Consider the following 25,361-nt stretch of genomic DNA (forward strand, 5'->3'; position numbering starts at 1 on the left):
TGTAACCTCAACAGGGATTCCCTGAAATACAGCCAGCTCTCCTGGACTCCTTTCCCCTTCAAGTTATCAAGGAATCAGAAATCAAATGCACAACTTCAAAATGGGGAATAACTGACTAGACCGGGGTGGGCAAATGTTTTGGCCTGAGGGCCATATCTGGGTATGGAAATTGTATGGCGGGCCATGAGGGGTTGGGGTGCAGGCTCTGGCTGGGGGTGTGGGCTCTGGGGTGTGGCCAGAAATGAGGAGTTCGGGATGCGGGAGGGGTCTCCAGGCTGGGGTCAGGCTGAGGATGTGGGGTTGGGAGAGCAGGAGAGTGCTCCGGGCTGGGTCCGAGGGGTTCAGAGGGCAGGAGGGGAATTGGGATGGAGCATGGGGTTGGGGCATGGGAGAGGTTCAGGGGTGCAGGCTCTAGGGTGTGCTTACCTCAAGCAACTCCCAGAAGCAGCAGCATGTCCCCACTCCGGCTCTTATGCAGAGGCGCAGCCAGGCAATTCTGTGCACTGTCCCGTCCGCAGGCGCCACCGCTGCAGCTCCCATTGGCCGGGAACCATGGCCAATGGGAGTTGCGGCGGTGGCTCTTGGGGCAGCGTGTAGAGCCCCCTGGCTGCCCCTATGCATAGAAGGCGGGGACGACGACATGCTGTTGCTTCTGGGAGCTGGGCAGAGCAAGGCAAGCCCCTGACCCCGCTCCCCAACTGAAGCGGGGCCAGCCCTGGCCCCTGCTCCTCAGCGGAAGCTCGAGGGCCGGATTAAAATGTCTGGAGGGCCAGATGTGGCCCCTGGGCTGTAGTTTACCAACCCCCGGACTAGACAGTAGCACTGCTGAAAAGGATCTGGGGGGATATAGTGAACCACAAATAGAATGGGTCAGTAATGTGATGCAATGGCTAATATAATTTCAGGGTATATTTACAGGAGTATCATATCTAAGACACAGGAAATAATTGTCCCACTGTACTTGACACTGGTGAGGCTTCAGTTGCGGTACTGTGCACCCTCTGGGTGCCATACTTCAAGAAAAATATGGACAAGTTGTAGAGAGTCCAGAGGAGAGCAACAAAAATGATAAAAGGTTTAGCAAACCTGACCTATGATGGAAGGTAAAAAAAAAAACTAGACATGTTTAGTCTTGAGAAAAGAAGGCTAAAAGGGGCTGGATAAGTCTTTAAATATGTTAAGGGCTGTTATAAGAGGACCGCGATCAATTGTTCTCCATATTCACTGAATGTAAGATAAGAAATAATGGGCTTAATCTTCACCAATGAAAATTTATGCTAGATATTAGGGAAAACGTTCTAACTGTAACGGTAGCAAAGCACTGGAATAGTCTTCAATGGTTGTGGAATCCCTATCATTGCCTAACCTTTTCTTAAAATCCTCCAAACACCTGTCAGGGATGAATTTGGTTTGCTTAGTCCTAAGTCAGTTTAGGGGGGCTGGATTTAGATGATCCCTTCAGGTCCCTTCCAGATCTACATGGAATGGGTGGGCTGTGCACATTAAGGAGTAAAGTTGCATCTTAAAATATTCCTTCCCATTGTTACTAATAAAACTGTAAATTAACAGTGACAGTTGTAAAATTCAAATTTACTTTTCATCATTTATTCTGTTCTTGTCCAATACCATAGGTATTTTAGAGATAATGCCTCTTTTCTGGAAGTCTATTATACATAGATCTAAAGCTTCTCAAGTCAAGACATGCCAGACAGTTTTTCCTGGCCTTACCCATACTCAGTAGTTATCTCAAATGTTCTTTTATGCAGAAGAGTTGGTAGGCACCACCAGAAGGATGAACAAGTATTAGGGCCCTGATTTATAGATTCCAAAGCCAGAAGGGACAATGTTGATCATCTGGTCTGACCTGCATAACACAGTAAATAAACCTTACCTAAAATAATTCCTAGAACATATCTTTTAGAAAAACATCAAATCTTGATTTTGCATCATGAAAATCAATAGAAATGGGATCAAGACCTCAGAGAACAATACAAGCTGATCTGGGATAAGTGGCAAGATCTCACTCTTAGTCCAGAGCCAGGTTGCTGCAAACCAAATGAAAAATATTCAGCAGGTAAATAGTCTGAGAATCTTTCTGGAACTGCTCGACCACTTCACCAGTTTTACATGATCATACAGTTTTGAGAGAGTTTATTGGTTCGACTCTGGTTTCTGGAGATTTTTCCTCTGTCATGTTTCTCTCTTGGGTTTGCCTCCTCTTTCTTTCTGGATTTTACTACACATGTTGCCTTGATGTTCTGGAGTGGATTATACTGTGAGCTTATGGATTGTGGGCAGTGGAACCTCTCACGAATTATGTAGCCGAGTCTTGTTGTTGCAACGAACCCATCTGCAGTTGGCATGATTCTGCTAGCAGTTGTATACACAAATTGAACAGCCAACAGGGCACCTGCAGAAGATCCCCAGAAGGCAAAAGGGAGAAACAAAGGTCAGAATGGACAAAAGGACTTGCAGCTTAGTATATTCCCCTGAAGCATGGGAAAAGGACTTGTCATTTTCCATAAATGGGAACCATTTAGAAGGACAATTTGGACTCAAAAAAAATAATGTTAATAATGATGTTAATGTTAATAATAGTAATAATAATAATAATTTTGTATCAGTAATGTCATTAGCTTCCTGTTGGAACTGTATTGATGGTTTTAGTGAGGGAAGCCTGTAAAGGCCTTATCACACTGCCATAAAACTTGCAACTGATCAGGACCAAATGCTTTGTCTTCACTGTATGCAAGAGGAATAGGTAGAGTACACTTCAAGTGTGTAAGGAGATAGAAAATCTCTCAAAGGCCCACTGGGCTCCTGCCCAGAAAGCATTTTCTTATTACCCCACTCTGAACTCTAGGATACAGATGTGGGGACCTGCATGAAAACCTCCTAAGCTTACTTTTACCAGCTTAGGTTAAAACTTCCCCAAGGTACAAACGATTTTACCTTTTGCCCTTGGACTTTTGCTGCACCCACCAAACGTCTAACCGGGTTTACTATTGGGAAAGAGTCATTTGGAAACGTCTTTCCCCCAAAAATCCTCACCAAAACCTTGCACCCCCCTTTCTGGGGAAGGTTTGATAAAAATCCTCACCAATTTGCATAGGTGACCACAGACCCAAACCCTTGGATCTTAAGAACATTGAAAAAAGCATTCAGTTTCTTACAAGAAGAATTGTAATAGCAGAAAAAGTAAAAAGAATCACCTCTGTAAAATCAGGATGGTAAATACCTTACAGGGTAATTAGATTCAAAACATAGAGAATCCCTCAAGGCAAAACCTTAAGTTACAAAAAGACACAAAGACAGGAATATCCATTCCATTCAGCACAGCTTATTTTCTCAGCCATTTAAAGAAATCATAATTAACGCATATCTAGCTAGATTACTTACTAAATTCTAAGACTCCATTCCTGTTCTGTCCCTGGCAAAAGCATCACACAGACAGACCCAGACCCTTTGTTTCTTCCCCCTCCAGCTTTGAAAGTATCTTGTCTCCTCATTGGTCATTTTGGTCAGGTGCCAGCGAGGTTATCCTAGCTTCTTAACCCTTTACAGGTGAAAGGGCTTTCCCTCTGGCCAGGAGGGATTTTAAAGGTGTTTACCCTTCCCTTTATATTTATGACAGGCCCACTGGGCTCCTGCCCAGAAAGCATTTTCTTATTACCATGGTGTAAGTTTACAATCAATTTAGATACCAAAAAGCAGTAAATCTGCTACCAGAGGTGCAGAACACACAGTTGTGCAACCCTTTTGCTGGAATCCCTCTGCTCAGATTAGCACCATCCTTTGGGAAAGACTGACAAGTCATACAGCCATGTAGGACAGGACAGTCACAATGATTATGCAAAATGCGCTGAACTGAGTGTGATCACACAAAATAGCATCTGATACAGAGATGTGGCAAGGAAAAAGACCCCCCCCCCCTTTCTTTCTTATGCTGAATCTGGTGCTTTTGTACTCCTGGGCCTTAGGCTTTCGGGATACTTCTAAAAATGGACTCATGTGGCTGCCTTGTATGAGGAGGTCAAAGGTCTTTCTCTTCTTTCAAAGAGATAGTACCCTAATCACCTCTGTACATCTGAGAAGGAAACTATAGCCACAGATAATGGTGGCTGGTCAATGTAATAATGTCACTCCCAAAAGAACCACTGTTTGGCCTCTGGGATGGTACATCCTATTGTGATGTCACAAAAGATAGAGGTATCAGGTCAGGCCGTTGTGGAACACAGATATTTGGGGGTGAGGGGGAAGGTGTCAGTGTTCCTCCACACATAATTGTAACCCCTTGTATCCATCTGTGCCTGTCAATTAACTGCTTTAGCCAGGAGATGGATCCCAAGTTTTCTGTTCAAACATGCAGTCAAGGAAGTCTCTCATCCAAACTGCTAAGTGAAAACTGTTTCCCTTTGCACCACATCAAGGCCATTGGATCTCTGTTTAATAAAGGCAATAAGGTGTACAGCCTGCCTTATATTTGCTATAAATCCAGAATTACTCACCACTTAAAACATCCCAAACAGTAATGGAGTGATCGAATGACCCAGTGTACAAGTACTTATCATCTTTCGAGAAGCAAGCGCACTGAATACCTTTCAAGAAGGAAGTCTGCTAAAAATGGATAAAGGTTTGAATTAGACCATAAGTATCTTGTTAAATGCAGGTTGAGACTAGGAAGCCATATGCAATTTAGTGGCTACTCAGCAGTTGTGAGAATTGGGATAAAAATCTAATTAAACCAGGATTTCCGTCATAAGGCAGAGTGGTCCTGATAGGGGCACAAAATGCCACAATACAAACTCCTGTGCTTGTAAAACAATCTACAGCTGTGCAGAAAGGAGGAGGGCCACTGTGATCTCTCAGGAACCTAATTAATCTACAAGTGACAGGGATTGGACGCAGTCTGACTCCATGGTACATCATCAGGTGAAGTCTGAGGTCTATCAGGCGCAAGCGAAAAGCTAAAAATATCAACTCAAGCTCTTCCCTCATTTTTTTTTTCTTTACTTGCCTTCACTACTCCTGGCCTGTTTACTCTGTGTTGCTTTTGCTTATTCATTGAGTAAAATCCTGCACTCTTTACAGCAAGTCCTCCAGCTGATGCCAAGAAAGTAAGTGTGGTGAGCAGGCTCTGGACCAGAGAGATGTTAAGCACATTAGCTCGTGACTGTGCACTGACAGTGTCTCTGAATACGGCATCAAAATCCTGGATATGTACAAATCGGCATTTCAGGGCATAAAATGGGTACCAAGCTGCCAACTGAGCTGCCAGACACAGGATTTAGATGTCCTCCTTTATGAAAATTTGGTTTCCTGTGAACTAGTTTTTCTACTGTATTGGCTTTTCAGATGCATTATTAGCTCATTGAAATAAGTGACTCACAATGCTATGTCCCTATCTCTACCCACCAGGGCAGTACCTTATAATAACACATTTCATGTTCCCACTGGCAGAGCTCCAAGTCCCAGAGACACTGCAGAGAATCTTCAGAGCCACTTAGTGCCCATTGCTCTCCATGGCTGGTTTCTAAGCAGGTGACTTTGCATCTGTGCATTTCCAAAGGAAACACTTTGGAATGAGGGCAGTCGTAAAGGAACAAGTCCCCACTTGACATGCCATAGAGGACCCGGTAGTTTGCAAGGACAGCCACACTGGAAATCACAGCAGCAGGGATCTGAGTATAAAAGGTATAAATGGGCTTGTCAATCACAGGGCATGGCTCTCCAGGGCTAACATCCAGCACAAGAACTAAGTCGTCACATGCTATAGCTAGCTGCTCTTCCTGCCTGCTGAGTGCCATGTGGTTGATTGGTTTCTGTGACTTCGGGGGTGGGATGCACACCACATCCTGCCTGGAATTAAGTGGAAACACAAGGACCGTTCCAGACATCAGCCCAGCGAAAAGGAGCTTGCTCTGCTCAGCCACCTCTAGACACCTCACTTGGGCAGAGGTGTCCAGTGTGTCACACTCTGCACCTGCAACAGAGAAGAGGTTTCCATGAGGTTCTCCCTGCTCCAGCTCTAGTCTTTTGGGTTTTCCCATATGTCATGATAATTATCTAGACCAAAGAAAAGAAAAGAAAATTTCTTAAAGAAAAGAGATTAAAATAATTCCTAAATTTACAGTCCCTCTCTGCTCAACCCATTCCTTCTGATGCAGTGTGAAGGAACAGAGAGTCCTTGCAGCATGCCTGGAAGACCAACAAGACCTGGCTCTGTCAGATCGATTATTCATTTTTTTGGAATCATTTTGATTCCCATGCTATGCCAAGTTTTAATTCTTTACAGTGTTTTATAGATTGTCGTTCACCTTTAGTGGAGTCCCAGATGATGACTTGATGTCTCTGTCCGGCTTGAGGGAAGTAGACATAGTTCCCATCATGGGACATTGCAGTGCACCCTGTGCGATCTGGGACTGGTGCTAAGGTTTTGTGCTTACGATCATAAGTGAGGTCCCAAACTTTGAGATATGGTGCAATATGGGAGGCAGATACCAATGTGTGGCCACATAGGGCTAAGAGAGTCACTGGTGTTCCCATGCCATCCAAAGTGTCTATCAGCAAACCCTGCTCTGATAAACTCCACACCTGGGAAGAATTAGAAAAAAACATAGTGGCATTCAGTCAAAATAGTAAGAAAACATAAAATCACTAAATAATCTACCTTTTCCTCTTTCCCATACCCTACTAAGGGGGGACTAGAACAATCAAAGTAAAAATTTATGAAAACAAAGTCAAAGTAACGATACAAGAAACAGTCTCATAAAACAAGAAACAAAGAAGAGAAATCAAGTATGTCATACACAGAGTGGAGAGAGATGGGAAATGTTCCAAAAGTGACAATATCTTAGAAGCATTTCTGTTCAGTTAATAAACACACAAACCTTCTCTTAAGTAAACTTTTATAAAGCACCTTGAGGTGTTCTGCCCATATGATCTCTCTGCTCTGAATGATACTTCATGAGATCCTGCTGACCTCAATTGGGTGGCACCAGGTCTTAGCCTCTTGGAAAGAAATGTTGTCTCAGGTACAGAATATTCCCTTTGGGCTGCTTCACTCTCACTGTTGGAGGAGAGGGCAGTTTCTGGGGTCTTGGAATTTTAATGATTTTAAAAATAATATCCCTTAATACTCTGGTTATAAGCTCTCCCTGGCCTTTTTCTCTCTGAATTTATATAGCACTGTCACTCACTTTTCAGTGTCAGAAAAAGAATTAACAGGAGAGCAGAGTGAGAGCTACACACTACTAGAACTAGAAAAGAGAGAAGAGAAAGACATTCAGATGGGACAACAACAGAAACACCACAAATGCATCCACAAGGCAGGTGGTTAGGGACCCTGCTCAGCACCTTACTAGATCCAGCATACAGTGTGAGCTGGGTCTGCAGGAGGAATTTCTGATGGGAAAGCTTCCCCTCTTACCTGGATAGATTCACCCTGAGAGCATGTGACAATGATGCTGTTGTCAGGAGAGAAAACAGCTGAGTGCACCACACACTCATGTTCCAGGTCTTCTGCCATGAACCTTTGGAATCCCTTTGAGTTGGCCAGGAACACTCGCACATACACCCCAAAGCCTAAAACAATGGAATGTTAAAAGAAAAGGAGTACTTGTGGCACCTTAGAATGGAATGTTAGTTTCTGATTTATTGATCTGGGGAGGAGCTCTTGAAAGCACTCAGGATGATATAGTGCAGACAAGGCCAGATGCACCCAATAAGCATTCAGGGGCTCTAAAATGTTACATATCTCCATCCATGTTCATAATCTGTTGGTCCCAGCATGCCATTAAAGTTGCACACTGAGACCTGCTCAGAAACCAAAAGACTGAAATTCTCCCCAGCCAGAGGCCTGACACAAGTCCTGTGCATCACATAAGTCCCACTTACTTTCTCATTATAGGACGTATGTGGTGCATAGACCATGTGTGGGCTCTCTGCACAGGATGAATTTCACCCCATTGCTTTCCAGCCCTTTGAGCATATTAGATTGATAAGAACATGTTAATAATGGGGAAAGACCCCCAGCTTGGCCCCTGTTTAAGGGACACTTGGTGTATGATACTTAGAGAGACTACTGCCATCATCTTTTATAAATCTGCTGAAATCTTTCCCAGTTAATCGGGCTGGAGTTAAACCTGCAGCAAGAAGGGACTCATCTTCTGACACTACTAGAAAGCGAACCCTTCCTGGAAGTTTCTTCATTAAGCTGTTTCCATCAGAGAAGATCTGCAGAAAGAGAAGGTACAGTCAGACACAGCACTGTGGTGGTTAAGCTGCCTCTCTCAGGTTAGAGGGAAGATAATAGGAGGATAGAAACTAAGGTGAATAGAATTTAGTTTGGCCTCTCAGTGCTGTACAGCTCCCATGTGTACTAGTATACACAGCATGAGGTCTGCAGGTATAGGGAGCATGTTTTCTTCATCATGAGGAGAAGAAAGTCCTTTGGAGACCCACCGTATTACCTAGCTCAGCACAAGGCTGAGTGGTGCCTGGAACTGTACTTTGGCTCATTTCACTGGACCTTAGTGGCAGTTTACTAGGGAGACCTTGGTGCAAAATCTTTCTCCTCCCCTGCACACTTTTATTGCTAATAATATTCTACCCATGTCTAGCACCTTCTATCCAAGGAGCTCAATGCGCTTTATGAACAGAAAACACCCCAGTGAGGTATATTTTCTTCATATTACACATGGCCAAATTGAAGCACAGAAAGGGGAAATTATTTGCTCAGTCACATAGCACATTTGTGCCAGAGTCAGGAACAGAACCTAGCTTTACAGCACTTGGATCTTGCAATCACACTGCTGCTGGTGGATGAGCAAGTGAAGAAAGAACATCATGCTAGAGCATGTCAAATTGGCTGTCTTAGAAACTCCTAGAAACCATGGAAGTGTGAAAACCTATCAGAGAATCTGTATGATGACAAAAGCCTATCAAAGATGCAGGCACCAGCACAGAGCGAAGTGAAACTGAGACGAGAGAATCCAGAATCCCCACAAAGCCAGCATTTCATAGATTTAAATCCCTGAAATGTTATAGCTAGCTAATCAGAGAGACGCACCATGGAGAGGGAACCCCTGCTAAATCCTACTATCATCTTTCCTTGCTTCTGGATCAGAATGCTGCAAGTTGGTGCTTCTTCCTGTATCCCTGATAGCTGGTGCTTAGACTGGAGCTCTCCCGTGCTGCTGTCCCACAGACTCAGCATTCCTCCTTCAGACACAGTCAAAACCACCTGCCTTGGTTCAAACACTTCAGTGCACAGCCACGCATCTGGGGCCTCACCAGAAATCTGGAAAATATGTTCCGCTGTTTCCAGGTGCCAGGCATTAACCTAGTAAAAAGAAGGATTGGCAGGTGACCTTTGCTGGAGATCTTTTTGTGCAACATTTGCACATATATTGATTCTGGAGTTTAGATGCTGACTTAACTTCCCAAATTTCACACTCCAAGGATCTCAAAATATTTTACAAAACCAACAAGATTCCTTGGCAGAACTTTCACATGGTTCTTCCTATCACAATCTTGGAGTAACTGCACCTGTGTCCCCCCTCTGTGGTCACAGCCAGGTCTCCTGGTATCACCTGTCTCTGCGTAGCCTTCGGACTGGCGTTTTTTAAGGGTGTATAGCTCCCTGCCTTACACTTTGATATGCCTAGTAAGCCAGTCTACCTAAAGGCCAGTCCCTGTGCTTTGCATTCTCTCTAAGGGCTATGAACAGTGCATTGCCAGCAGTTACAAGTTACCACACGGCTCTTTCTAAGCATTTATTCTTAAGGTGAAAGCATTATAGAGAAAACAAAAACAATAAAAGTTCTTATATGCATGCTAAAAGCTTACCAGCAGTCACCCATCAGTTTTATGGGGCCCTAGTAGGTAAAAGTCCTTCTAATCCTTGTGCAAGGGTTGCCTCCCCCCGCCCTTTGGACAGAAGGTCTTGTCCACTTGCTGGATTAGATAGAAGGCCCAGAGTTAGTTTAAACTCAGCCTTTTTATATCAAAAGCCCTTTCTTTGTCTGTTGTTTCTACAAAACCCAGTTTGAATCAGTATCAGAATCCTTTTGTCGACCTAGCTGCAGTTACACTAGGGGTTAGGTCGACCTAACCATGACACTCAGGGCATGACATTTTTCACATCCCTGTGTGACATAGCTAGGTTGAGCTCATTCTAAAATGTAGATCAGGCCTTGCATTTTATCCAAGCTCCAAACAACCAATTTTTTTTCTTCAGTTCCTTGAATGGTTGCTGAAGACGGGAATCACTGTGCTAGCCAGTGGAAGGGAAGGCATGGGAGGCCCATCATTTAGGACTTTGAAAAGTAGACTGGACAAAGCACGAGAAAATGTCCACCTGAGATATTCTGCATTGGCCCCAGGATTTTGGAGTGGATAGGACCCAGTAGGCTTTTCCATCCAGTGGTGTTGGAACAACTTTTATAGTGGGGGTGCTGAAAATCATTGAACAAAGCTGTAAACCCTGTATATGATGGAAACCACTTAAAGCCAGGGGTGCTGCTACACCTCCGGCACCCCTAGTTCTAGCACCCCTGTTTCCATCTCTATGCTCCATGATTCCCTGATTGTAACTTCTTGTGGCTTCTCCTCAGATTCTTGTCTTCTCTGTGCACTTCACATTATGGGATGGCTTCCAGTTCCATACCTTTGCACCTGATGCTGAATACACAATCCTGTTCCTTTCATCCACATGAAGCTGATATAGATGCTGGTCTCCAGAGTGAGTGTCTTGAATGGAAAACTTCTGTCTGCCAGAGACTAAATTCCAGATGCGTAGAGTGTAATCCATGGCAGCTGAGACAGCGGAAGTACCTTTTCCAAACACTTTCACACATCTCACCTCAGCTACAAAACAGCAATGAGAAGCATTAGCAAAACAGGGGACCTTGCACACTTCCAGCAATTGGAAGAGTGCCCAGATTACCATCAGCTGTGAAACACCTGCTGTGTTTATAGCTCAGGAACGAGGGGATGCAAACAGTCAATGCCCTTGTAAGGCCGTGAGAAAAATTCTCCAGTGAGGGTCAACTGGGGAGTTAATTGCATTCTACAGCAACATTAGAGGGGGCAGTTTTAATCCATTAAATGGCTCTCAGTTATCACATTCTAAAATCACTTTAATTATGGGCAATCCCTTGATCTGTTTAAGGGATGGTGCATAGAACAGGACTGTTTGGCCATAAAATACAGTTGGTGCAGCTGACAGCTTCGAGGTCTGGGTGTTGCTACCACACAGAAGCTGTCTGTATAGTACAGCAGTTCTCAAACTCTGGGTCGGGACCAGTGTTCCCTCTAATTTTTTACCTCCATGTGCGGAATGAATTTTGTTATGTGCACCAATATGAAGTTGATGTGTGACACATCACCTTCATATTGGTGCACATAACAAAATTCATGTGGCAGGGGTGGGGGAGGGAATGAGGGCTCTGGCTGGGTGTGCGGGCTCTGGGGTGGGGCTGGGGATGAGGGATTTGGGGTGCAGGAGGGGGCTCAGGGCTGGGACAGAGGGTTGGGGTGTGGGAGGATGTGGACTCTGGGGTGGGGCCGGGATGAGGGGTTGGGGTGCAGGCTGCCCCGGGGCTGCGGTGGGAGGAGAGGACTCCCCCCAGCCCTCTCTCGCAGCAGCAGCAGCAGCTCGGGGCCTGGGGAGAGGCATCTCTCCCTAGCTGCGGCAGCTCTGGTGAGATTGGCCTGGGCCAAGCGAGGGGCTCCTCTCCCACGGCCGCGGCAAGTCCAGGGCAGGTCCATGCTGGGACTGGTGGGAAGGGGCGGCTCTCTCCACTGCAGTCCTGAGCCCCTGAGTGGGGCTTAATAGGCAGGTGCACAGCTGCACAGCTTAGAGGGAACTTAGGTTGGGACCCCAAAGTGGTTTAGATTTGCTGGGGCCCAGGGCCAAAGCCTGAGCTCCACCGCCCTGGGCCAAAGCCCGAGGGCTTCCACCCTGGGGTTTGGGGCTCAAGTTACAGGCACCCTGGGGTTTGGGGCTCAAGTTACAGGCACCCTGCCTGGGGCTGAAGACCTTTGGCTTTGGCCCCCCCTGCCCAGGCCAGTGGGGCTCAGGCTTTGGCTTTGACCCCCTACCCCACCCAGAGTGGCAGAGCTTGGGTGGGCTCAGGCTTCAGTCCTGCCTCCTGGGGTCATGTCATAATTTTTGTTGTCAGAAGGAAGTCGCAGTGCAATGAAGTTTGAGGACCCCTGGTATAGTACAACCATGCTCCCTTTAAAAGGCTCACCAGAGTGCCCAGTCAAGGTGTGCATCACCTCAATATCCTCCATGATCCACACAACCATCGTGCCATCCTGAGATCCTGCCACCAGCACTCTGTGATCAGAACTGAGCTCCAGCACTGTCACACCTGTAATTAGACATACATGGAAGGAGAGTCTGCAGACACAGTAGGCAGAGAGGATACAACTAGAGAACTAGATAAGTTCATGGAGGATAGGTCCATCAATGGCTATTAGCCAGGATGGACAGGGATGGTGTCCCTAGTCTCTGTTTGCCAGAAACTGGGAATGGGAGATAGAGGATGGATCACTTGATGACTACCTGTTCTGTTCATTCCCTCTGGCGCACCTGGCATTGGCTATTGTTGGAAGACAGGATACTGGGCTAGATGGACCTTTGGTCTGACCCATCATGGCTGTTCTTATGTATCCTTTCCCACCTGTGATAGCAGCAGATCTCTTACTGACCTTGTGTGTGTTATGTGACAAGAGACCAACCAAGCTAGATTAGATTCCCTCAGACATTTGTGGATCTGTGTTTGTTTATATTGTGAATACCGTTGAGTGGTATCTCTCCCTTGGTGCAGTAAAAGCAGTCAAAAACAGAACCGTTGCTAAATTCAGCATGAAAGGTGAAATCAGCAGATGGACCCTTACAATTCCTTTGTGTTACAGGCAGAGAAATACAGAAACTGTCCCATCCCATAATATATACATTAATGCAGCCTAGCAAAATTCTACTTCTACAGGGACATTCATTTTCTTTATTGGGTACTCCAGGGAGCATTTTGCACCAAAAAAATAAAAATTCTGCACATAATATTTCAAAATTCTGCAAATGTTGTTTGTCAAAATAACACTACATAATCATGCCAGTTTCAATTATTTTTGTAATGTATTTCAAAATACCTGTCAGCAACTATGTCTGTAACAATACAGACACACACACGAATTCTACCAGGAGTAGAGAGTTAATCATAGGATCATAGAAGATTAGCGTTGGAAGAGACCTCAGGAGGTCATCTTGTCCAACCCCCTGCTCAAACCACTATGACAACCCAGTTCCTGTTTCTCTGCCCCCTTCCTCCCCCCCCCCCCCGCAGAGCCCAGCGGTGGGGAGGGGGAGAGATTCCCACAACCCCTCCCCCCCCAGAGCCCAGCTGTGTGGCCCCCCCCAGCCAATACAACCAAACCCCCTCCACTCCCAGCCCAGCCACGGGTTCCCCCTAGCCCAGATACCTGCACCTCCTCCCCGCAGAGCCCAGCCGCAGGGCCCCCCTCTTGCCCAGATACCTGCCTCCTTTCCCCCCAGAGCCCAGCCGTTGCCCCCCCCCAGCCAAGACACCTGCCTCCCTCGGAGCCCAGGGATCCAGAGGGAGAAAGAGCCTGATGCTCTGTCCCAGGCTTGCATGAAGTTTCCTGCATGCAGCCCTCTCCTTCCCTCAAGGCATGCTGGGAACTGCAGCTGTCAGGAACCCTTTAGCTCCCTCCCTGCCCCCACCTCCGCCCCACCCTGCCCCGCCCCAATGTCCTCTATGTGTGATCTGGGCTCTGCTGGGTCCAGCAGCCCCTAGTGGCGGCCAGCAGCACTGCAGCCCATTTATGTAGGGGGAAAGGAAAGCAAAGTTCTGCATAAGAACGGCCATACTGGGTCAGAGCAAAGGTCCATCTAGCCCAGTATCCTGTCTTCTGACAGTGGCCAATGTCAGGTGCCCCAGAGGGAATGAACAGACCTGGTAATCATCAAGTGATCCGTCCCCTGTTGCCCATATCCAGCTTCTGGCAAACAGAGGCTAGGGACCATCCCTGCCTATCCTGGCTAAGAGTCATTGATGGACCTATCCTCCGTGAGCTTATCTAGTTCTTTTTTTGAATTCCCTCAGAATTCCCCCCAAGAGTAATCAGGCAACCATACTATAATGAGCTTTATCATCTTCATCTTGGTAAGGGATGAGTGAGTAGATTTTGTGCCTAGGCTAATACACCTCCATGACTGTAGTGAGCTGGTGCATTACTGCACTATGCCAATTATTCAGAAATCACTAAGTGAGATTAATAAATAGAAACAATTAAACCAAATATGAGTAAGCCTCACAGTATCATAAGCATACTGGAATGTCCTGCAAAGGAGATCTTGGATGAGTGCCCTATGTCGTGCAATACTCACCTCTGCCTACAAAGGGAGGCACAATATCCAATATTTACAACAATATTAGTCCCCTACCTGGGGAATGAGGCCCTTGCTGATCCCCACATTCAGAAACAGGTCAGGGACCAGACACCCAACATCAATTGTTCTTGTTACAAGCTAGTCTGAACTTTAATGCCACTCAGAGTTGCTTGGAGCACATTCCAGGCTCCCTTCATGTGCCCTGGTGTTAGTAATATGCACCATCCTGCCAGTTGGGTCACAGAGAATCACCAGTCAGTAAAGTAACCCAACTATCTGAAATTCCCTAGGAGGCCCATGGAAATCCCTCCGCATTTCCCAAGCACAAAATAGCAAATGTCAGAGACGCTGTGGGACAAAAGAGAGCTGAGAGATAGTGCTATCTCCTCACACATAGCTCCTATGCGTCTGGTCTCAGGAATCTTGATGCCCTGAGAAAAGGCCTTACCTTTTAGAAATCCAGTGATTGTCATCTTAAGAGGCCCACCAGGTGGCTGGAGGAATCCACACAGTGGGACAAGAACAGGATGGGGACAGACATTGAGCCAGCTCAGACACTGCTGGCACAGCTTTCCAATTAGATCAGGATAGGAAAGCATGAAAAAATGCAGCCTGGCCAGCACCTCAGTGTATATAATACTCACTCCTAAGAAGGAAAAGACAAAAATAATTTTAAAAGGGCTGTGAGAGGCCATTGCAATCATTCAATATGCAATACAGTGCATAGACTACCAGTTTAGAATGAACAGGTGTGAGTTTGCCCTTCCCTGGCTAGGTACTCAGATACTGCAGGGATGGGTGCAGTATAAAAACTTGGATAGATTTAACTGGGTATTGGAGAATTTTCATTGGGAGGGGGTGGGAATTGTGAATTTATCCCTTTAATTAATGGTAATACTGCCAGGTGTTTCAGGTGGCTAGTAGATGCTGATAGTGAAGGGAGTGTGAAGGGAAGGACCCTCTGGGTTGGGTGAACTGCTCTGATCTAATAAACAAGATGTCTGTTGATGAAAGCTAACAACGTTCCAAAAAGAAAATTGCGGGTTCCTCCCCAGAGGTCCGGAGATACCTACGGAAGAATTTCATTTTTAGTTGTAATTGCCCAGGAAGAAACTTCTTCTAAGGAGCAAATATTTCAACTTTCCCATAACAGATCTGCCCATGCCCAACTGCAGTTCAAACATGGACCAGAAGTGGCTCTTACCTACACCACCATCTATATAGTCAAGTGCTGGTTTCAAAAGGAGAAGGGTTTCTTGCATAAGACGTAGCTCTGGGCAGTTAATATGCTCATTGCACATGGCAAAGTCATTGGCAATGCCCTGAATTCCAGTGGCAATGATTTTACAGGTGATCCAGTTCATATTCCCTGCAGAAAAGAGTACTGACCATCAGAGCAGAGAACATTGGGCACAAGGAGGAACCATACAGCCCAGAGGACTGGGGGTCATGCTTCTGGTGATGGTGAGGAGGCTACTCTTGGGGAGGGTCTGAGGCCACTCTCTGGGGAGACTGGGGGCTGTCATTGTTGTGGTTCCTTTTTTAGCCCTTTTTTGAGTGGGTGAATAGTTTTTTAATGTACTGTTTTAAAATGTCTCCTCCTGAGCCTTGGGAAGAGTGGGAGCATGGATTTTTATTTCTCTCAGTGACTGGAGTGTGGATGATGAGGACTCTGAAGTGTCTGGGGTAACAGTTTGTGAGGACAGTGTATTTTTCTCTTTCACAGGTTTCCCTCTCAGTTTGGCTGTTGATGCTCAGTTTGGCAGCTCCCAGTGCTTTCAATATAGAAATGTTACATGCATTGTGATTCTGCACCTCCCTTGCATGCAGCTGCAGGAATGAAGCACATTCCCTGTTGAACGTTGTCCCTGGCCCTTACCCAGCACATCTTGCTTTAGCTCCTCAATTCTCCCAGCGTTGAGTAAGTGAAAAGGCAGTTCGCTTAGCTTCCTCCGATTTGCAACGGTATCAGAGAACCAGAGTGGCTGAGGTGCTACCTGGTAAAGGGAGAAACAGGAGGTGACCAAGGAGAACCCAGGTGAGATGCAGGTAATGGATTAATTTCACTAATGCCTCCAGTGCTGTAGTATTTGGATTTCAACTCCTGGTGTGATATCTAGCCCTTCCAGACCACTGCCTGAGGGACATGCTACCTGCAGCAATATTGCAACTGGTCACAGCAGAGCCAGCAGGCAAGTTGATACAGGCCAATTCCCTGTCAAGTGGGGTTACCAGCGATGGACAAAGTGATATAGATAAAACAAAAGCCACGCAGAAATAATCTGCCCTAATTCCCAATGCCCTCTGATCCCACTCCCTGCCCTGCAGTGTGAGGGCCCAGGCCTCTTGGTCCAGAGCCTGCAAATACCAAGAATGCTTGCTGAGGTGCCTCACCTTCCTGTCAGCATTCAGCGATTTGCCAAGAAGTGGCAGTTTCAGGGACTTCTTCATGCCCCAACTCCAAGTCCCCCTGAAGAAATCTGCCAGGAGCAAGTGACGCTTGGTTTTGTCTTGGGCTGGTAGATAACGATTCTGCACCACTTCAGTAAATTGTCTGGGAGAGGAAAGAAATAGCAGAGACACTGAGATGGGGATCCAGAGGATGGGGTTCCCATGAGCCTCAATCAACAATGATGGGAATGGACAGCAGGGCTGAGCCTAAGCAGGATCCTCACACAGCCAGTACTGGGACATCCCCCACACAGGAGTTTATGTCCCAGTACTGGCTGTGTGAGGATCCTGCTTAGGCTCAGCCCTGCTGTCCAGCCCTCCTCATCCTGTGTCCCTGCTGTACCTGTGAGCAAGGCCAAGAAGCGCAAAGCCGTCTGCCTGCCTCTCTGCCAAGCACTCTCCAATGTCACGGCGCAGTCGTGCCCACAGCAGAGGAGGAAAGCGCAGGATGGTTTTACATGGAGGAGAGCCATGCTGGTAAATCTCAGAGAGAACCTCATCATCAAGGGACAAGATGTCCTTCATCTCTGCATCTGATAGCCCATTCCTGATCGGGAATGACAGAGTGGGGGAGATTAGTCTTCTCCCCCCCAACAGTGTGCATTAGCCTCCAAAGTGGGAGGGTGAGTAGTATCTTTACTCCTTGCACACACACACACACACTCTCTCTCATCTTCACTCTCCAGCTGGCCCCAAACCACCATCCACCAGGAAACCCACCTAGCTGCTGTTCACAGGGACTCCAGCTCTGGGCAAGAAAGAGATGCACAACATGTTCACCCACCCCAATCTCCACTAGGCAGCCTTAGCTAAGAGCTCAAAGCCTGGAGGAGCACAGGAGATCAATTACCCATAGATCAGACTAGGCAGTATGGCAGGTAAGAGAAAGGAGCTTGTGCTTTCCAAATGCTCATGTAAAGACATTCACAGGCTGCAGAAGCCAAGAGCTGCTGTTGCCTGGAGCTGTGTTTAGCCATTGAAATTCACCCAGACAAAAGGAGCAGTCAGGTGGTGCAGGGTGCTCCGAAAGGGGATATGGCAGCACTTACCGTGAGGAGGCAATATACCCCAGCATGTTTGTCACCAGGACTGTGCCATGCAGCTTTTCCAGTCTCCCGCATAGATGGTGCATGGCTTCTTGGGCTGTGGTAGCAATCATCAGTGCTGAAGGCAGAGTGTAGGATGCCCATCTCCTGGCCTCATTGAAGGCCAGCTTGAATAGCAGGGGGTGCCCACCCTCAAGGAAGCTGTGCTGGAGAACAGTCTGCTGAGCTGGGCTCAGCTTCCGTCTCACTGATGCCAGTAGCACCTCCAACATCTTCCCACCTTCCTCTCTGGATAATGGACCCACTTCAAAGTAGGCCTCGGGCTCAGGCATGGCCTCTTGGAGAGTTTCCAGAATCCCATGCTCTGCTGTGGAAGTGGAGACAACAATGTGAACCTTTGAGGGGCAGTCTTTTGGCAGCCAGTATAGTCTGTGGGCACCATCAGCAGAGATTAGCTGGTCCACAGAGTCAAAGAACAACACCAGTGACTGTACACCAAAGTGAGAGACAGTGAGGAGGAGGTTGTGAAAGAACAGGATTAAATCACTGCAAGCCTGTGTTACCTGTACAGGAAGAGGTGGCAAACCAAATGCTAAACACACCTGGAAACAAATATCCCTCAGCAGGCTGTGGATTGCAGAGCTGAGCTGGGATGTCCCCAGCTGGCGAATTACCACCACAGTCTCCTGCCCCAGGAGAGTTCGCACCTGCTCAGACAGTTTGCACATCAGGGCTGTCTTTCCACAGCCTGGAGGCCCATAGAGAATGAGGGGTGTGTGGACGTGGTCATCATTCTGTCTGATGCTTTGTAGAATGTTATCCAGTAAGTCTTGCCTCCCACAGAACACTCTGCAATTCTCCAGGCACCGCATCATGTGGTGGCTCAGCTCCTGCAAAAGCCCCTCTGGCTCCTCGCTGTTCTTCCCTCGGTATCGGAGGCTTCTCAGGACCTGGTGATTGGTAGCAGTGATGAACTGTTCACACAGCTCCTTCAGGTACTTGGTTTGCCCCTTGTATCGCAGGTTCCCAGGGTGTGCATTCCATGGAACTGTGTGCACTTTGAGATGCTGGGGGTAATGGTTTGCAATTTTTGCCTTGAGGCTGTGGAGCAGCTGTTGGGCTTCATTGTCCAGGCTGCCATTATCCTCTGTATCCAGCAGTTGCATGCTTGTCCCTCCCAGCAGGTGTTTGTCAAGGCCCTCAACCTCTCTGAGGAATATGGAAACAGCCAAGTCGATCTCTTGGGTCCTGAAGAGGGCATGTTCAATCTCCCACTCTGTCTCTACAAAAGTAGGGGGGAGATGTGAAGAACATTTAGGTCCAACAAAGAGCAGAGGAGAAGCCACAGCCTAAATCAGCCCAGCACACTCCCACCCACCCACTCTGCACCTCAAGGGCAGCTAGTGAGCCAGCACACTGCCACCTGCCCTGGGGGTGACTCAAAATGGAGTTAAAGGCCCATCTTCTCCTGATTGCCACAAAGAAGACAAAACCAGGGTGCAGGGGGAGAGCCCTGTTTGGCTATGGCCATTGTCTCACGTTGGGGCACACCTGATTTGTCATAGCGATGCCTTTGTTCTTGGCTGATGAGTCCGTGTTTCTCTGCTTCCCGGGCTGCCAGGCGCAGTGCTGAGGCCAAGTCTCTCTCCACGCTCCTCCAGACCTCCATATTTTCCTGGTGCTGAGCCTGGTTGGCAGTGGGGTGGCAGTGGGGCAGGTGGTCAGTAATTGGCTGCAGGACATACACAGAAGGAATGGCGTTCTCATCCTTCCAGTACCAAAATGTCAGGAGATGTGTGGCGGTGGGGTCCCCTGTCAGCTGTGCAATCAGAGCCTCAAACTCCTTCTCTTCAATAAGTCGGGGGAGGGGCCGGTGTCCATAGCGATCACCAAGCAGCCCCTGCAGCAGAGGGACCAGAAAAAGCCTGTAATACTCACCAGCATCATCATCTGTAGGCAAATGAACATAATGCCATCCACAGCCTCAGAAACAACTCTGACATCATAATCAAAAAGGCTGACAAAGGAGGTGCTGTTGTCATCATGAATAGGTCGGAATATGAACAAGAGGCTGCTCGGCAGCTCTCCAACACCACTTTCTACAAGCCATTACCCTCTGATGCTCAAATAAATTGGTTAGTCTCTAAGGTGCCACAAGTACTCCTTTTCTTTTAGGCAAATGCGGGAAACTCATTTCTCCTGGATAAGTAGAAATGAAGGTCTGGGGCTCCGAGAGCTGCACTGGGCTTGTGCCTGCAAGCTGGACAAGGCCTCAGAGGGGAAATTGGGTTGTGATTGTGGCTCTGAGAGCTGGACTGGGCCTGAGGTCCTGGGAGCTTGGCTGTGTCTGAGGCCCTGACAAATAGATTGGGCCTTGGGCTGAGGTCTGGGGAGCCAGACCCCTAGTGGGAGGCAGTCTGGGCATGGCTGGTTGGTTATGAAATTACCTGACTGACACTAGAGGCATTTGCAGAATACAACGTGGAGCAGCTAATGGGAGCATCTGAATAGTCAGAGCAGAGCATGCTCTTCTGGGGCACGCACAGTAGCTCAGTGCTAAGGTTCTAATTGACTCTGTCTCTCTGAGACCTGGCTGGCTTTGAATGGAGAAGACTCTTGGGGAAATCAGATGTATTTCACACAACTGCCTAATGACTTATTTACTCGCACACAGCTCTGGCCACAGCAGGGCCCTCTCTGGGGCTGGGCCCTCTCTGGGGCCAGGCCCTTACCAGGATGGGGCTCTTGCTAGGGCAGGGCCCTCTCCCTGTTTGTTCTGTCCTATCAGCAGCATCTTTTCTTCTCTCTTTCTAAAATCTAACCAACCCCAAACAACAAGGTGGGTCTGGCACCAGAACAGGTGGCTGATACTGTAGCCCCAGCTCACCTCCTTTGAAGAAAACAGGACCTGACAGCTCTGAGTATTGTGTTCTGATCAGATCTTTAATACCGTGCCTGTCACCACAGTGCTAGGTCGCCTGATGGAAGGACAGCAAGCAGGTCAGGAAAGAGGTTGCCATAACATGCAGCCTTCAACTCCTGGAAGGAGGAGTTAGAGGGGCCCCAGTTCCTCCCCATGTGTGGGGAAAAGCAGTGGAACAGACACACTCACTCCTTGCCATGGTAATATATTTCTGGTTCTTTGCCACATTCTTTCCTGAGAAGGTTTTTTCTGGGCTGTTTAGTTTGCCAGTGAACGTCACCCAGGCCCTGGGGTGCTGGGCAGGGGGTAGAGCTCTTGGAGTGATAGATGGCACTGCCCATTCACCTCTTATTCTGTCTGTCTGACTCCTAACTCTGGCTGCTTCTCCAGTATGCACAGTCCTCTTTCCCACAGCCCATTGTCTCCAGTGCTCTAGCCCCGTTCCCTTAAGAGCCCATGTGTTCAGAGCTGGCCTGGACATGTGCCGTGTGTGTACTTTTGGGGACCCAACTCCACCTAATTGCTGAAACTTCTCTCTTCTGCTGCCTGATGAAATACTTCTAAAGCCTTCTTCCCCCAAGTAATGACAAGCACCCTGATCATCTCTGTGTGTTGCTAAAATACTCCAGAATCGCCACATGAGCTCAGCAAGTTATGGATGTGTGAGGCCAGCCCCACATGTCTTCCTTGGTAGTGGGGTCTGAGCATGCACCCTTTGTACTTACGATAAAAGTGGGACCCACTGACAGTTTTTGACAGGATTCAATCTCCTCCAGACAGAGTTGTGTGCTCATGTGATCAGTGTCTATAATGTCGCAAACACCCCATCTCAGGTCAATTACCTGCAAAACAGCAAAAAAGCACAGCATCTTGAAATGACAGTGATATGGAGGGACAAAGCTGCCCCATCACTTTAATTTCAAAGATAAAGCTGAAATCAACAAGGCCCATGTGACTTAGTGACTAGAAACTTGGGAGAGGCAGAAAGGCATGTAGTTTCTTACCAGGGATATCTGTAAGGAGGCACAAATTTGAGAATTTGAACCATAGGCAGCCTGGCATGTGACTCATACAGTTTTGTTCAAGTCAAGGAAACTTGTTAATCTGAGGGATGTTTGTTACAATATTTGTATGCTACTGCATTATAGGGTATAATAATAATGATCCCCAGCCTTACAACGATCTCTTTTATGCCAAAAGTTCTGCGCAGATGGTACAGACTGGGATAATTTCAGATACTCCTGAAGTGCATCTACCTCTGGGGTGGAACACAGAACAGTTGTTTATCAGTGTAGAGAAAGTATAGAATAACTTCTCCAGTTGAGCCTGGGAGCCAGGAGGTAATGTAAGAACTAGGAGGCCAACATAGCTCTTCCTGAAAACTCCTGAGCCTTTAGGGAGGCTGAGAAATCAGGGAGCATTTGTGGGGCATGGATCACTTTTTTTCCTGCATCTCACACACTTTGATTGTCTGCAGCCAGGTCAGAAAGCATCAGCAATAATCTGTACTACAGCAAATGACTTACTTCAAACATTAAACTGTGCTTCTGACAGAAGGCTTGGACCTCGGGGTATGCTGCCTTAAGCAGGGTCTCTCTCTCTGTAGCCATGTCTGCAGGGAAGAACGTAACAATGGTCATGCTGGGTAAGACCAAAGGTCCATCTAGCCCAGTATCCTGTCTTCTGACAGAGGCCCATGCCAGGTGCTTAAGAGAGAATGAACAGAACAGGTAATCATCAGGTGAAAGATTTGTGAAGCACCACAAATAAACATTAGGAATCTTCTATCTAGTTGTTCATCAACCTACTCATCACCTTTAGGTTTCAGATTTAAAAACCCTGTTCAGATGAATACTTATCTAATCTAGCTAAGTTTCATACTCTCCTCATCACAGTACTGTCTGACAGTTAGCACTATTGTTTCCTGCTGCATGCAGATTCAGACACACATTACTGCATTGGTGCTGTGAAGTCATATTTTAAACATTTTCTTTATAAAGCCTAGAAACATAATGACAAGTTTTAGAGTAGCAGTCGTGTTATTCTGTATCCGCAAAAAGAAAAGGAGGACTTGTGGCACCTTAGAGATTAACAAATTTATTTGAGCATAAGCTTTCGTCAGCTACAGCTTACTTCATCGGATGCATTGAGATGAAGTGAGCTGTAGCTCACGAAAGCTTATGCTCAAATAAATTTGTTAGTCTCTAAGGTGCCACAAGTCCTCCTTTTCTTTTTGTAGAAACATAATGTGTTTTTTGTTTGTTTTATGGTTTTTTAAATGCAAGCTGAGCAACAGTGGATTTTGAGATAGCTTCGAGCTGTTGAGTACCACACAGCAGCTTTGATCTATTACTGATCCAGGACAGGTTTCAGAGTAGCAGCCGTGTTAGTCTCTATTCGCAAAAAGAAAAGGAGTACTTGTGGCACCTTAGAGACTAACAAATTTATTTGAGCATAAGCTTTCGTATTATCATGAACTTTATTATCATGCACATTGTGTAAAGAGTTGTCACTTTGGATGGGCTATCACCAGCAGGAGAGTGAATCTGTGGGGGGGGGGGGTGGAGGGTGAGAAAACCTGGATTTGTGCTGGAAATGGCCCACCTGATGATCACTTTAGATAAGCTATTACCAGCTGGACAGTGGGGTGGGAGGAGGTATTTTTTCATATTCTCTGTGTATATATAAAGTCTGCTACAGTTTCCACGGCATGCATCCGATGAAGTGAGCTGTAGCTCACGAAAGCTCATGCTCAAATAAATTGGTTAGTCTCTAAGGTGCCACAAGTACTCCTTTTCTTTTTGCGAATACAGACTAACACGGCTGTTACTCTGAAACCTGTCATTATGAATACTAGTTGATTTAATTAAATTGCTGTGTCATTGAATTACTCAGTTTATGTGGACAAAGTAGGTGAGGTTACATCTTTTATTGGGCTGATATGGCTGCGATGATACTGCATACAGTAGGTAGGACCCTATCAAATTCATTGTCCATTTTGGTCAATTTCACAGTCATAGGATTTTAAATATTGTAAATTTCATGATTTCAGCTATTTAAATCTGAAATTTCAGGGTGTTGTAATTGTAGGGATCCTGACCCAAAAAGGAGTGTGTAGGGGGGTGTTGCAAGGTTATTGTAGGGGGGTTGCGGTACTGCTACCCTTACTTCTGTGCTGCTGCTGGTGGCCGCGCTGCCTTCTGAGCTGGGCAGCTGGAGAGCAACGGCTGCTGGCTGGGAGCCCAGCTCTGAAGGCAGCGCGGCCACCAGCAGGAGCGCAGAAATGATGGGTGCAGTATTGCCACCCTTACTTCTGCGCTGCTGCTGGAGAGGCACCGCCTTCAGAGCTGGGCACTCAGCCCACCCGCTGCCACTCTCCAGCAACCAGCCACTGCTCTCCAGCCACCCAGCGCTGATGGCAGCACAGAAGTAAGCGTGGCAATACCGCACCCCCTCCTAAAATAGCCTTGCGACCCCCCCTGCAATTCCCTTTTGGGTCAGAACCCCCCAATTTAAGAAATGCTGGTCTCGCCCATGAAATCTATATAGTATAGGGTAAAAGCACACAAAAGACCAGATTTCACTGTCCGTGACGTATTTATCATGACTGAATTTGGCAGAGACCAAACAATAGATGTATGTGGAGTCAGCCATCTACTGTCAGGGGCTGTGCTGCATATCTCCAAAACCAGGGACAATGTAGGGTCGTTAAACCTTGATGGCTCCCATTCAAAGGGGAGCACTAGGACAATACCATGGCCTATGTTAAACCAATTTTCTCCAACTTCTCTGCAGGGGTTCTGGAGAGTGGAAAATCCCAAACCAGGAGAACAAAAAGGCCAGTTACTAGTGCTGTGTCTTAAAAACCAGGGATCTTGAGAGTGGGGACTCACAGAACAAGGGAAGCTTGGGCAGGAGAGAGGCACATGGGGGCATGCTTTCATAGCTGAGGTGTTGTTTTTAACTGCAGGACCAACTAAGGAGGGGGGAAACTGGATGCAGAGGAAAGAGAGATTCCATGTGTCAGAGGAGAAGCTGTGCACAGGAGAGGAGACTCTGGACTCCTTAAAGACCTCAGACCTAAGCACAAAGAACGCTCAAGAGTGGTGAGGAAATGAGGTAAGGAAATGTGTCCAGGTGTGATTGTTTTGTCTAGATCTGTGTATTTCTTGAGCTAGCTAAAAAAAGAAGTGATTGGTTTTTGAAGCCTTTGCAAAGCCTGGGTGTCTTTCTGTTTCCACTATCATGTGTCCCTGGGCAGGTGAACTGTAAAGGGGAGTGCCTACAAGTTGGAACCTGGAAAAGGTTGTGCAGAAGGTACTGGAGAATTTGGGAAGTGAGCTCTGGTCCTGTGGGCCTAGGACAGCTGGGCCATCAAGTCCCATTTTTGTGAAGGGGTAACAGACAAAAGCCTGTGCCCAGGACATGTACCAAGCAGCCAAATAAAGAGACAGTGCTGCAGCCTACTTTGACCAAGGGAAGGTTAAGAGCACACAGGTATAGCATCTTGGGATCCAAA

The 25,361-nt window shown here is 47.0% G+C and overlaps 1 protein-coding gene and 1 long non-coding RNA gene across 2 annotated transcripts in view; one reads left to right on the plus strand and one right to left on the minus strand.

The window, feature by feature from the left end:
* Window positions 1–25,361, plus strand: part of LOC311513139 — a 50,158-nt gene that overhangs the window by 9,308 nt on the left and 15,489 nt on the right. The window contains exon 2 of the long non-coding RNA XR_014709680.1: window positions 24,813–24,961. This is a non-coding gene — a long non-coding RNA (uncharacterized lncRNA). The remainder of the gene's footprint in view (window positions 1–24,812; window positions 24,962–25,361) is intronic.
* On the minus strand, window positions 1,637–22,482 carry NWD1 (NACHT and WD repeat domain containing 1; the record flags this gene model as incomplete). Its single annotated transcript, XM_084614735.1, has 17 exons — window positions 1,637–2,410; window positions 4,509–4,617; window positions 5,427–5,983; window positions 6,318–6,594; window positions 7,430–7,584; window positions 8,145–8,235; window positions 10,670–10,965; window positions 12,258–12,380; window positions 14,871–15,068; window positions 15,627–15,791; window positions 16,302–16,419; window positions 16,817–16,976; window positions 17,217–17,420; window positions 17,923–19,201; window positions 19,459–19,819; window positions 21,568–21,684; window positions 22,369–22,482. 17 exons carry the CDS (start codon window positions 22,480–22,482, stop codon window positions 2,124–2,126), a joined length of 4,611 nt encoding a protein of 1,536 aa, XP_084470861.1. The 3' UTR covers window positions 1,637–2,123.

This window comes from Lepidochelys olivacea (assembly GCF_965140295.1).
Source record: "Lepidochelys olivacea isolate rLepOli2 genome assembly, chromosome: 25".
Taxonomy (NCBI): domain Eukaryota; kingdom Metazoa; phylum Chordata; order Testudines; family Cheloniidae; genus Lepidochelys; species Lepidochelys olivacea.